The sequence below is a fragment of the Alosa pseudoharengus genome, unplaced genomic scaffold (genome assembly GCF_046254945.1).
Source record: "Alosa pseudoharengus isolate Yale_2024_CS ecotype anadromous, Long Island Sound unplaced genomic scaffold, YU_APseudo_1.1 YU_APseudo_1.1_scf_9, whole genome shotgun sequence".
NCBI lineage: Eukaryota > Metazoa > Chordata > Actinopteri > Clupeiformes > Clupeidae > Alosa > Alosa pseudoharengus.
The window spans coordinates 23,778,224-23,792,845 of NW_027468881.1; the positions used below are offsets into that span (position 1 = coordinate 23,778,224).

General features: G+C 45.5%; 1 protein-coding gene across 2 annotated transcripts in view; it reads right to left on the bottom strand.

The window, feature by feature from the left end:
* Positions 1-513: 513 nt before the first annotated feature.
* prickle3 (prickle homolog 3) overlaps positions 514-14,622 on the bottom strand; it is a 50,311-nt gene continuing 36,202 nt past the window's right edge. For both annotated transcript variants that reach the window (XM_076276554.1, XM_076276555.1), the window contains 8 exons: positions 14,046-14,159; positions 10,738-10,875; positions 9,772-9,975; positions 5,803-5,989; positions 4,957-5,355; positions 4,227-4,529; positions 3,370-3,747; positions 514-2,837 (listed from right to left, as the gene is read on the bottom strand). In XM_076276554.1, the coding sequence (XP_076132669.1) occupies positions 2,323-2,837; positions 3,370-3,747; positions 4,227-4,529; positions 4,957-5,355; positions 5,803-5,989; positions 9,772-9,975; positions 10,738-10,875; positions 14,046-14,159 (2,238 nt within the window). In that variant the 3' untranslated portion in view covers positions 514-2,322. The remainder of the gene's footprint in view (positions 2,838-3,369; positions 3,748-4,226; positions 4,530-4,956; positions 5,356-5,802; positions 5,990-9,771; positions 9,976-10,737; positions 10,876-14,045; positions 14,160-14,622) is intronic.

Below are 14,622 nucleotides of genomic sequence, written 5' to 3' on the forward strand. Positions count from 1 at the left end.
TCAACAAGTTGGACCTATTTAAAGATCACCTTCTGTTTTTACTGCCTTTTTACAGAATCAATCTGTTTGAGCAAGGAGGTCCAAATTACACTTCTTAAAGCCTATTGAGATCCAAAGGCCTTTTTACAGCATCATTCTGTTTCTGAGGTCTGGGGGTCTATGAAGATCTAAAGGCCTTTTCACCTTCTTCTTTCCAAGAGGAATGTCAGCAATAAGAAACACTACGTTTCCTTAACACTTCTTAGCCTGAATAAACATGCACAAATAAAAATTATCTAGCTCCACAAAGTTCTTAAAAACTGAAGGGAGTGTATTTTATAGTGCTGTGTGTGTGTGTGTTTATCTACTATAGCTGATGGCTTTGCCTGTGTGTTGACATCTTAATGGAGCAAAATAATTCAGTTCCGTTCTGTGGTGAAGGACTTCCTCTTTTGCGGTCCTCTAACAAGACCCAAATGAGTTAAGCAATGACTCACAATGGCTTGTGTTCAAGTCGTTTATTTCCTCTGGCTTCAGACGTCACACATGAAATAAACTTTTACATTTTTTGCTCACAATGTCTGGAAAACAAAGTTTGATTTCCTAAAAAAATCCTCTTGTGAAGTCTAAACACAAATATGACCACATATAAAGCGTATAAAAGCAGAGCCCAAAGAGCACCCGAGAGAGTATATAAAAATATGCTTTAGAACCAGGAGTCGTCCCCTGGAGACTCGCAGCTCATCTATGCACACACACGGAAAACGATGAAGTTCATATTTTCACCATAACATTTTTGCTCACACACAGACACACACACACACTCTCTCTCTCTCTCTCTCTCACTCAGGAAGACTATAAAATGGAGACACAAACACTAAAAAACAACTGCTCATAAAAGCATCATGGGTGATTTTCACGCCCTCTCCTGGGCCCGATGCAACAGCTGGACGCTGCCTCTGGTGCTGCTGGTATATGAGCACCAGTCGGAGAGTTCGAGAAGGCTGTGGGCGGCATTCCTGGACTAAGCCCCCCCAACCCCACCCCATCACACATACACACACCACGCCATCTCCTGAGCCTCGCCTCAGTAGTATAATGCACTTGGGCTGGGCTGGGTTGCTGCACTCTGCCCACGCGCCACACACACACAAAACGCTGAGTGGTGCCATGGTCAAGGCAGTCAATCCTTCTCTGTGCTTGAAGGTTACTGGCTGAAAGAGTGAATGTGAGGACAGGAACAGATGGAGCTATTGATCATAGAAAGATGGAGATATTGATCATAGAAAGATGGAGATATTGATCATAGAACTTGTCGACGTCGGGAAATGCTCTCAGATCTGACAACATGGATATTCCAAACAGAATGTGTGGCCTGTTTCTATTATTTGGTCCTCTTTATTATAAGCTAGCACTGAAAGACATGAAGCACCTTAAAACAGGATGAAGAGGTGGCATCATCACCTAAGTACTGCTGCTCACTTCATCTGCCCCAAGACTCTATGAGGACTTGTCTGGAGTTATGCATTGCTTGAGTTATACTTTGTCACATGTGTTGAACATGGTTTGGATAATCAAAAAGTGCTTTAGTGTAGTCCCCTTGGTGAGTGGGTGTGAATCAGGCTGCCCTGTGGACCTACTGAAGCTCTTCTGTCTTCTGTCAGGTGTTCATCTCCTGTCAATACCTAAATACCTACTTGTAATACAAAGAACAGAACCTTGAGATACTGTAATTCTTTGATTCTATTGGTTTTCCCAAATGTGCTGTTTTAGAATGAGTGTTTTGTTAGGGAAGCTCTTCAGATGAGGAAAAATAATAATAAAAAAGTAGTTTGTTTCTTATTCTCAGACAGCGTTACTACAAAGTCATTCTCACTTGACAAAATGTATCTCCCATCGCCATGGTAACACAAGCCCTCTATCCTGTGTGCAAAAAAAGTGCCTTGACAAGCGTAGATTTATGTGGAAGCACTGAAGGTGTGTGTTTAATATACAGCATATAATCTGAGCTGAAGCTCAGAGAGTAACTAACTGCTTAATGCGTGTCCCTTTATTTTGAAGTGCATGGACAGCCTTGTGTACGTATATCATATATGTGTGTCCATTCTTCAAGTTCAGTCAATGCCCAACAGTGACTGCAGTAGCATCTCTCCTCTGTTAAATCTGAGAGTTCTCTTTAGATTTGTAAAAAAAATCTCACCGTCTCTGCCAAGCCATTTGAAACCAGGAAGACAAATGACCATTTTATTCTGATTTGCATGATGGGCAGGAGAGTTTATTTGTATTGTGTGTGTGTATCTGGAGGTAGAAGCTTCTAGAAACCACTAGCGCCAGTTGCTCAGCTCAGGAGAGGATGCAGTTCTTGTCTTTGTCTTTGGCGCTAAGGCTTTGAGTCCTCCTCCTCCTCCTCAGGCTTCCCCTCAGCCCTCCCCACTCCTTCACTGCTCCCTCTTCCTCCTCCGCTCCCTCCTCCTCTTCCTCTCCTCCTCCCTGGCCGCCCTCCCCCTGACCCGTACGGCGCAGCTGAGGGGGTAGTGGGATGGGTTGGCCGAGGAAGTAGCCCTCCTCCTCGGAGTCGGAGGACGAGGAGCAGGTGGAGCAGGAGTCTTCGTGCCGATAGTGGGCGGCTTGGAGGGTGAGGGGGTTGCCCGGCCGGTCGGGGCTCTCCATTGAGGTGCCAGCCATCGCCCCACTGACCTCTGACCCTGATGCGGAGGCGTGGAGCCGTTCGCCCCCGCGCCACTCCAGCGAGTCCAGTCGTGGCCGGTCAGAGCGGGAGCGTCGGTGGAGGGGGGATTCAGATGGTACGCGCCCGCGGCTATGAGTGCCCCTACGCATGCTGCGGTGGTACGAGCCGTCTGGGGAGGAAGAAAAGCACAAGGTCAACAACAGAGTGAGGAAGATGGAGAGAGATGGAGAAAGACAGAGAAGATGGAGAGGTTTTCCCTTCATGTACTGTATCTAATTATTTTAGAACTTGATTTTTTTAGTTACCATTACAAGTTATATTTTATGCTTTGGTGATAATATACTTTCAGTCATGATAATAAAGTTGATGTTTTTTTAATCAAATTGAATTTAACTGAACTGAATTAAATTGAGAGAGAGAGAGGCAGGGGAAGAGAGGGATGGAGAGATACAGAAAGTGAGATGAAGGAGGCAAACAGTGAGCCAGTGCTAATGAGTGAGAATGATAGAAATGAACAGAATGACAAACATAGTGACTAAGTTAATATAAACGTGGAGCGAAAGAGAGAACAGGAAGTTGGGATGGTATGTCTCAGAGAGAGAGAGAGAGAGAGAGAGAGATAGACAGATAAAGAGAGTGAGAAAGGGAGACAGACAGATAAAGAGAGAGACAGACAGATGGTATAAATGGAGACCACTTACCCAGCAGGTCCATGTGAGGTGGGATTCCCTTATGGAAATGGAGCCTCCTGCCAAACCCTCCCATGGCCTCCTCTTCCTCCCTCTCATCCTCTTCCTCCTCTCCCTCTCCTCTCACCTCCTCCTCTTCCTCATCCTCTTCCATCTCCACAGAATAACTGCAGCTGATTGGCTCCCGGAAGCTCACCCGTGCACCACTGCGCCCTGATTGAGGCACAGGAGCGGAGGGGCGTGGCTCTGGTGGAGGGGGCGTGGCTGGGGTCAGGGCTGGCGAATCACAAGGCCCGTTTAGGAGAAGGGCAGGAGGAGGGGGTGGGAAGGGCTCAGAGGCGCTCAGGGCATCCGCCAACACTGGAGAGGGGTACCGGGGAGGAGGGTATGCTGAAGAGGAGAGAAGAGAGAATGAGGGAGAAAGAGAGACAGAGAGAGAGAGAGGTAGAGAGAGAGGAAGAGAAAAGAGAGAGTGAGGGAGAGAAAAGAGAGAGTGAGGGAGAGAGATGTAGCGAGAGTGAAAAATAGAGATCACTTACAGGAAAATAAAGAATTGTTTTTGTAATTCAGCAGGAATTCATTCTGATATGTCAAATGATCCACCATTTACATAACAATGACAACACAAAACAGTATCTCTGTGAGATTTGCAGTTAAAATGGAGATTTGTGATTTCTGGTGTACCAGACAGAAAAACTAAAAATGTTGAACTGAAATGTCTGAACTGAAACTAAAGTTGTCAGCAGTATATATATCGTAGCATACTGTTACCATGTTATTGTATTTCTGTCAAACATCAACACCTAACGCAGGCTTTACATGAATAGTTAACTAAGGCCTAAGAACAATCAGTACTCAAAGCTGCATACCTTTAATGCTTTTATCAACCCCTTTCCCACAATCCTTTGCAGTTGAAGTGCCCCTTGAAACATAACTGGGAGGGGATTCATATTCACGGTAGCCATTTGTCTCGGTGTAGCTGTTTGGGTGCTCGACCCAACCACTTCCTGGGCGCAAGCTCTCAAATGATTGGCTGCTGGGCAAAGAGGTTCCCCAGCCATTGGACAGATGAGGGAGAGGGGAGGGTGACTGGGTGTCTGAATGGCATGAGACTGAGAGACCGTGAGAGGAGGAGTGCCCGTTGGACAGGTGAGAAGGAGGGATGCACACACCTGAGAGATGGAGAGAAAGAAATAGAGTGATAGAGAAAGAGAGAGAGAAAGAGAATGAAAGAGACAGGCATAGTGATGAGAGGAGTATGGAGGTACCTGAGTATGCATGAATACACAATGCACGTGACAAGTGACTTTTTAATGTGGTCTAACCATTCCATTAAGTTCAGTAAAACATGTAATTTTTAGCTTTGGTAGGCCATAGTCTGTGCTTCCATCCATGAACGTGAAGAAATGAATGTGGTTTACTGGACGAGCTTTTAATGTAATGATGAGTGACTGTAATGCTGAAACGGAGATCGATCTATCATAGTAGTACTGCCTGCACCATCTAGTCGGTGTGTGTGTGTGCTAGTGTGCATGTGTGTGTGTGTGGTATGTGTGTGTGTGTGTGTCTGTCCTGCAGGGCTAGTGTATACTTCAATACCTCTGCTCTCTACTGGCGTGTGAGAGTGGCTGTTCCCCACTGGTATGGAGGTGCTGATGATGGCAGCAGAGCTGTTTTTGGCTCCCTCCTGTGGTCGTAGAGGGGAACTGTGCTGCAGTGGCTGCTGCTGCTGCTGCTGCTGTTGGTGTGGGGAATGCTGCTGTGATGAGTGGTGGCTGTGGGATTTATGGGGCCCCGTGCGGCCCTGCAGGGCCGAGTCGCAGGAGTCGGAGTTGTCGGGGTCCTCCCCTAGGGAGCAGGGGCGCGAGCAGAAGATCAGCCCCCCCTTGGGCAGGAAGGGACGCCCCAGCAGGGGCAGGTGGCAGCGGGCACAGCAGAAACAGGCCTCCGAGGCATGCCAGTGCTGCCCCTCATACGTCATCTGGCCCTGGTCTATACCTGGAACAGACGCAAATACCAGCAGAGGAAAATTACAATCTTTTCTTGCATTTGTGTGTGTGTGTGTGTGTATGCGTGGGTGTGTGTATGTGTGTCCATGTGTGTGTGTGTGTGTGCATGTGCGTGTGTGTGTGTGTGTGTGTGTACATGTGTGTGCATGTACGTGTGTGTGTGTGTGTGTGTGTGTGTGTGTGCTTCTTTTACGCTTGTAGCAGGAGTGGTGTGTATATACATGATACACTATGTGTCTGTGCATGACTATTTGTGTTGTCTATAGTATAAACAACTACTCTGTGTAATGAGTCTCACAGTAGGAGCACCAGCTATGTGTGTATATGTGTGTATGTGTGTGTGTGTGTGTGTGTGTGTGTGTGTGTGTGTGTGTGTGTGTGTGTGTGTGTATGTGTGTGTGTGTGTGTGTGTGTGTGTGTGTGTGTGTGTGCATACCGATGTGTTCGCCGCAGGTGTCGCAGTACTCTGCGTACAGAGCCTCATAGCAGGAGCAGCAGTATGGCCGACTCTCCCTCATGATGTAGCGCTGCCCCCCCAGAGCTGCCTCGCACTCAAAGCAGCAGAAGTGCTTCATGTGCCAGTGACGACCCTCCGCCTCCGTGCACTCGTCCGCCAGGATGATCTGCAGGGAGAACACACACACACACACACACACACACACACACACACACACACACACACACACACACACACACACACACACACACCCAGGAGACAAGACACACACATTTTAATGCTTTTATTAGGATCTTAACAGAGGGGAAGAATTTTCAGATCCAAATATTGATAGAAGTATGTCATAGGTTTAGACAGGTCTGATCAGACACAGAATGTGTTGTGCTATTTTTCATCCTTTTTGCACTAGACTTGATTAGATTAGATTAGATTAGATTCAACTTTATTATCATTGTGCAGAGTACAAGTACAAAGACAATGAAATACAGTTTGCGTCTAACCAGAAGTGTAAAAAAGCAGAAAAGTGCAATGTGATATACAAAGTATGGACAGGTGGTGCATAGACAGGACAAGAAATATATATAACTAGTGGTTATGGATAAACATGGCATGGTCATCTCCAAATGGATATGCTACCCATTATTGCAGAAATAATGAACACAAGCACAAGAATGTTAAGGTTGCATTGAAACTAAGGTTATTGACGCTGTCAGAAAGTGGCTGATATTCAACAGCTTGGAGTTAAAACAAGTGTCCATGTACATTCAAATTTAAAGGATGTCCTATTACAAAAGTCACATTCTTACTATTTAGATCTATGATCTTGATATCTGGGGTATTTGGAATATTACAGAGCACACACGCATGCACACACGCACGTGCACGCGCACACACACACACACAAACACACACACACACTCAATATATAAAGTATTATTCAGCCTGCCTGAACTCTCATCTGTTACTGTAAAAATCCAGTTGGGCAGAGACCATACAGACATACTGTATGGCAGAGGAGCTGCACAGAAACCATACAGAAGTATTGCAGAGGAGCTGTGCCAGACCAGGGCCGTCTCTGGGCCGTAACCGGATCTGGCGTGTCTGGGTCGTCCTTGTAAACTATGTGGGAAGGAACAGTGGAGGGTAATAGTCTCAGGGTTGGATTTCTATTGCAATAATCCTCTGAGAGACAGAGAGAGAGAGAGAAAGAAAGAGAGAGAGAGAGGGTGGGGATGGGGGGGCAGAGAAAGGGTAGGGATGGGGGGGTTAGGTTGGGAGAGAGAGATAGAGAGATAAAGAGAGAGAGAGAAAGAGAGAGAGGGGGGGGTTGGGGGTGGGGGGGGGGTTATAAAAGCATCATGTGAGTAAAATAGCAGGTACGGAAGACTGCATAGAGTGAAAGGGTGCAGTTTAGGAAGAGCACACACTGACTAAAATGAGATTTATGGCACAATATATCTGGCATGACAGTGATGTCAGAGGGATGAAGGGCAAGGGAGAGAGAGAGAGAGAGAGAGGGAGAGAGAGGGAGAGAGAGAGAGAGGGAGCAAAGAGGCACGATGGATATGGGGAAATGAAGATAAGGGAATGATACTTAATATAGCAGAAAGAGTGAAAGGACAAGAGAGAGTGGAAGGACAGACAGACAGACAGACAGAGAGAGACAGAGAGAGAGAGAGAGAGAGAGAGAGAGAGAGAGAGAGAGAGAGAGAGAGAGAGAAAGAGAGAGATATGTGCTGAGCAGATACAGTAGCTATGTTGTTTGTCTCAGCTTGCCTGTCTGCTGCTGTATTGCAGGATTAGGGGCTAAGACTGAGATTGAGGCAGAAGGTGCGACCCCCGGGCCAAGTCTGTCTGATTCGGGGAAAGGTGGTGTAATCCCCACAGATTACCAGGGCTCACAGGAGGTACTGAGCAAAGGGGCCCTGGGGGCTGGGTTTTGGGGTGGTGACGGTGGTAGTGTTGGTGGATGGGTGGTGGATGGGTGGTGGTGGTGGTAATGGTGGGGTAGTGGTGGTGGGGGGTTGGAGAAAACAGGAAGGGGTGCGGTAGGTCGTGTGATAGCTCAGTCACCCGCTTGGCGTCAGGGAGAGAGCATCCTGTCGCAGACCTCCTGTGTCTATATGGGTGTGTGTGTGTGTGTGTGAGAGAGAGTGTGTGTGTGTGTATGTTTGAGTTGAGGTCTTCTTCTGTAAACTCAAAGCTCAGCGCATTTATTTATGAGGCCCCTGGCTGTCCTGTTTAAAATAAGCCACCATTGTTTTCTGGCCACCTCTTCAATATGTATGTGTGTGTGTGTGTGTGTATGTGTGTGTGTGTGTGTGTGTGTGTGTGTCTGGAGATGGGGGGTGCCACTGGAGATGCGCTCTTATAGTTAGTTAAACAGGAAGTGCGTTCTGTCCCCAAACACTTTTGGCTGGTTTTTACAAATGTCCCCTTTTGTCTATAACTGGGCATATCCTCTCAAGGTAATACAAACAGGAAGAGGGCTCCATGATTCTACACATTCACAGACGACACTTTCTCAAGCTTAAAACTGTACTTTTGACTGCTCCATATCTTGGGTAAATCTCTACTATCTCTACCATGGTAACCAGCACCAACAACATCCAAAAAAGCAGCCATCAAATTGCATTCCATTCATAGGGTCACAGAGGCATGCCTCAAAGCAGACAGTAGGGGGCAGAAGAGAGAAACCATCCGTTCAGCTACACTGTCAAGATCAGACTGCACTCCTCTGCCTCTCCCCCCATTCCAGCTCCATCCCAAAAGGTGTGCAGTCTTTGGAATAAAGCATAAGCGCAGATGGTTCATGTACGAGAAGCTCAATTCACATTAATTTATTCATGCCAGGAGGGCTAGGAAGAGGCACAGATGTGTTGGCATCACGGTCTCATCCTCAGTGTGTGTGCAACAAGACTTCAGCAACAACAACGCCTCCAGATTAGGGAACACTGCACATGCAAAGCCAGGGCATGGATCACAGAGAACAGATAGCCAGTGAAGCCTGGCGTGGAGGTGGCGCTCACGCAATCAAATCCATAAATCCAAAGGCATGCACTCACCCACTCTTACACTGGCGCAGTAGCTGCTTGTAAGGGTTATAGCATGCCACACTGTAATACTGACAAGCGGTTGGGGAGGCGTGACCTGCGTTGTGTTGAACCGCGCGGCTCAGCCCTGCACACACCCGGACTCAAACCTGCAAACAGCAGCACCTCGGATCGGAAGTTGAGCGCGCTAGCAATCGAGTTAAAAGCCCAGGCTGCTAGCTCTGTGACAAGCGCGAGTCTTGTGGTATCAGGAGGGAGGTTTTACACAACGTACATACTGCACAGCTATGGGCCAGCTTGCTACCGTTACACAGGGTTCAGAGAAACTAAATGTGAATCCATGTGAACCTCCTTCACCCTGTGGCAATCCTACAGTAATTTCCTGTGTATTGCCAGATGTAGTTTTATGCAAATAATAATAATTAAAAAAACATGCATTAACATGGCATGAAGAAGAGTGAAGAAAAAAAATGCATTCGCATGTATATACCTCCCCTGTGTATTAACCTCATAGCTGAAGAAAGTTTGCAAAATCAATGTATAAACCTCGGTTAATAGGTGGGAAATTACAGTATGTCTTTACCAACTTTGGTGGTGGTCGCGGTGATTGTGGCAGTGGTGTCATCGTCATGTTATTACATATATGTGTTAGTCATCCCACTACAGATGCTACTGTTGTTGTTGTTGTTGTTGTTGGTGGTGGTGGTGATGGTTCAGATCAGTATCATAATCCACTCACCTTGTCACATGGCCTGGTACAATCATATCACACTAAAAAGATTTTGTCGTCATTGCTGTTGGATGTGTTGTTAGAGATGAGAGATGGTGTGTGTGTGTGTGTGTGTGTGTGTGTGTGTGTGAGATGGTACTCCCCCCTCGCCCTCTCCTTCCTCACCTCGTCGCAGGCTTGGCATCTGGGTTTGATCCTCTCGGCGTGGTGGCGCCCGCAGTAGATCTGCCCGTCCTGGTAGAAGTAGATGAGATCCACCAGCAGCTCGCTGCAGGTGGCACACTGGAAACACTGTGGGTGCCAACACGTGCCGTGCCCCGCACGACTGGCAAACACGGCTATGTCTCCGCCGCGGATCTGCCTACCACACTGAGGGAGAGAGAGAGAGCGAGAGAAAGGGGAAGAGAGAGAGAGAGAGAGAACAAATAGAGAGAGAAAGAGAAAGTGACATACATGTACTGTATATAACCACTATATATATATATATATATATATATATATATATATATACGGCAATTCAAAAAAATACTAGAAATAGCAGAGGCCACCAGACATAAATCTAAAACAGACAGACACACATTCAAGGTCCCACTCTCTTTAAGTATGAGAGGAATGAAAAGTGTTTTCCAGAATGGAATGGACCTTGGTTCCATAAAGCTCATACTGAGTGTGAGAAAGGCCACAGAACCTTGTTAGCGTGCTGTCTCAGAGTCACTGCATTGCATACTTTATATTGCACATACTGTATGCACACACAGGGTCGATTAAACTAGTCTATACATTTCCCTGCAGCCTGGTTGCATGCAACATCAGCTTCAACTGGCTAACAATATCATGTTATCATGTGATGGATGTGTTTATTCCTGTAAGCTGCACCACTTGAAAGAGGATATCTCAGACAATATGACTGCGCTACACAAACACGAGATATGAGATGGCTTGCAAAACATCACCATATATGGGCGGAGCTTCAATGTCAAATGAAAGTGAGTTCACTGGAGTTGCTCTATAAAAATACGGACATCTTTTTGTTTTATATACATACTCAAACACACACACACACACACACACACACACACAGAGACACACACACACACACACACACATACACACACAGACTCACACACTCACCTGTTGGCAGATGGCCCCGGTCATGGTGACGGGGAACAGCCGGACGTTGCCTCTGCCCAGGTTCTCTCTCTTCCTCTGCTGGCTGAAGACTCTCAGCTCCTTCTTCTCCTCCTCATCCAGAGAGTTACAGTACTGGGGCTAGGCATCACAACACACACATATGCGTGAACACACACACACACACGTGAACACACACACACACACACACTTGCACATGCACACACACACACACACACACGAGTGAACACACACACACAAACTTGCACACACACACACACACACACCTTGCATACGTACACACACACACACACACACACACACATGAAGACAGTTACAGTACTGAGGATAGGATACACATCACACATAAATAGATGAACACACACACACACATACACGCACATGCACATGCACACACCCACTAACATACGCACGCACAAATAAACAAACAAATTATCCTCCGCATCAACATAAAACACACTGGTCTATAAACACAAAAACATACACAAACATCATCATCACATGAATACACAAACACATACACATACATATACAAACTTTAAATTATACGACAAAACCACAGAAAACAGAGCAGATGAGAAAAGGAACACAAGGACATTGAAATAACAAACAAGACTTGGAGTGTCACTTTCAGCCACTCTGCTTTCCCACACTGATATTTGGGTTTCGTCCAGGACTGAAGTCAATTTGAAACAGTCCGTGCCTAAAATCTACGCTTTAGAAACACCTCCGCATTATCTCACGATAAGATTGCAATCACGATACGTGCTGAATAAATATCAAAGTCATCTGACTGAGCATGACTATGTGATTTCAAAAAGCCTAAAAAAACAAACCTTATCGTGTTAGCTCAGGCGGACTCTTACAGGCCTGCTTTCCCTTTCTGTAATTCACCCTGAGAAATGGTGAGCCAATCTCTCCCGATGCAGACTTCTGAGAGTGATAAAGACACTCACCTCTCTCTGGTGCCACGTGTTTACCATATTACTCCGTCAGCATGTGGGCACAGTCTCAAAATAAGCGCGGTTTCACCATGTAAGGCCTGACCTTGATGCTTATCGAGATAGAAGGTGTTTGATTTGGGTTTGAGCCTGATTTATGCTCGTGCGATCCCAGAACCATTTGTTTGAAATGTTTGGTTAATTTTGGTTCAACGTTTTGTATCCGTGAACTTTCAGAAAAGGTGTAAAAACCAGACAGAATTAACCCAGAGCGTGGACAGAAGGCTTTTAGAAGCTGGTTGGAGCCAATTGGGGCCGTGAGAAAGCAAGAAGCCACCATGTTCAGAACTGGGTTTGAGGTGAAATACAAAGACACCAAACACAGATGATAGAGTTACAGTGTCAACCAATCCAGTATGTATTACAAGCATACACACTGAAGCAGATAATGGAGTTACATCTACCTGACATCGACATCGATCATACTGTACACACACACACACTGCACAAACATGCAAACACACACACACACACATAGAAGCACACACCCTAGGTAAGACTGCCCTTACAATTAAATGTTTGCAGCAGATTTGCAGAAACTTTGGGGTGATTTGTGGGAAACAAATGAGTTCACTAGAAAATATTGGCAGAAGTTTGCCAACGCCGCTAGAGGCAAACTTCCAACAAAATTCTGGCAACAATAAGAAGTTTGCCACTAATGGTAAATGTGTTTGCCAGTGATTTGTCACTGCACTTGCAATTGCAAACTTCCAGTGAACTTCTGGTGACAAACCTAATTTGCATATGACCATGGGCGGACTGGCCATCTGGCATACCGGGCATTTTCCCGATGGGCCGACGCACCTTTTGGGCCGATAGAATAGGCTATATATAATTTAATCATTTTGGTCAACGGTCGGCCCAAAGAAAGGACAATCAGCGGCCCATTGGTTACATTTCCATATTGACACTCGACTGATCCAATAAAAGCTCACGTCAGGCCCCACCCCTCCCATTTTGGCTCAGTGGCAGGTGAGCGCATCAAAAGTTAGCCTAATCGAAGTTGCCTACACGAAATTGCGGCGGGTGCCGGTAGTGACAATAGTGCAAAAGTAACACCAATGTAGAAGCTTCAAAAATACAATATTGCAAGTAGGCTAGCATATGTCAGCAACAGTTCAGTTGAAGTTCGTTGAGTTTGAACGAGGATGTAAGCAACCATACAGAGCAGAGGGACAGTGAGCAGGTGGTGGAGCCTAGTTGAGGCTACATGATAAGAACTCAGTGGTGGAGCAGGTAGGCTATGTGTGACATGCCATGCTGACGATGATGATTATGATGACTTATTAATTGCGATAATGTAATGATATGGTAATGTTAACGTAAGGCCGTGCTGTGATTATAATAACAAATAGCACAACTTAAATGTTCTAAATGAATGATTTGCAAACCCGGACAGCAAAAGACTGTCAAATCGATGTTAGGCTAATTGATGGTCAGATTGATCAGTTTCCGTCAGACGCCCAAAATTCAACATCGATGGCATGAGTGGTGGTTGGTCTCTCAAAGTAGAGAGTAGAAAAGGGTTCTATCTTGGAAGGGTTATCATGGTAAAGATGTTCTAAAAGACTGTAGACTGACGGAAATGTAGGCCTCAAAACATCAAGTCACATTCATGCACAAGCCAACTAATATACAGTAACCTATATGATAGGCTACTGGAAGACATCATGTTCCAAAATGTACCAGCAATGCAGTATAGCCTACAGGAATAAAATATTTCCAGCAACAACAGCCCTGTTTATTTTGTGTTGTTTCAGTTGTCCTACAGTTAACGTCTCTGACAATCTAGGTAATTTAGCTCTTTACACATAGGCTTCATTAACTGTTTGGTGCTGCTGTCAGTTGAGCATTGTATAGTTTAAATGTAGCCTATTGAATAATTTGAAATGATAATTTGAATTCAAGCAGAAACTCTTCTTTAATAATTGCTTGTAGGCTATAGTCTAGGCTACTTGAATATGAAGATCATGTGCTCCATGGCTACCTCTGATCAGTCAGATCAGCCAATGAGGCCTACATCACTTTCAGTGCTCCATGACAGTTGAAAATATATGCATATTTAAGGGTAATGCAAAGATTTTGTATTTAATTAGGTGTGCCCGACCGATTTGAGAACCGCTTGGACCAAATATGCCAGGGACGATTTTTGGTCCCAGTCTTCCCCTGTATATGACATAGCTGCAAATTTGCTGCAACATTGAAAACATGTGAAAATATGACTTGTTTGCCAGAAACCTGAAATTTCTGTAAGGGTGCACTGCCCCATACAGTGATGGTGCGTCTTACCTCACTGTCATGGGCTGGTAACTGGTGGAGCAGTTGTTTGATGCGATACCTCTCCCCTGGACTGTTCACGTAGGGCACACGGTCCTCAGGAATACAGCTAAAGTACTGATACACCTAAACACACACACACACACACACACACACACACACACACACACACACACACGTATTTAGGGGATGCTAGTACATAGTACGTTATGCAAAAAGAAAAACATGTGTACACATATACACTATATTCTCAGATCATGTAAGCACACAGTTGCATATTTATCACACACACACACACACACACACACACACACACACGTATTTAGGGGATGCTATTACATATTGCTAGTACATTATGCAAAAAGAAACACATGTGTACACATACACACTATATTCTCATATCATGTAAGCACACATTTGTATATTTATGACACACACACACACACACACACACACACACACACACACACAGGACATATGGACAAACAGGTCAACAGAATAACAAACTCTCCTATAGAGAGGGTGAGAGAGTGCTACTGTAAGCTATGTGTAATTGGGAAGATTTTAAGTGGTGTAACTGAACACCAGC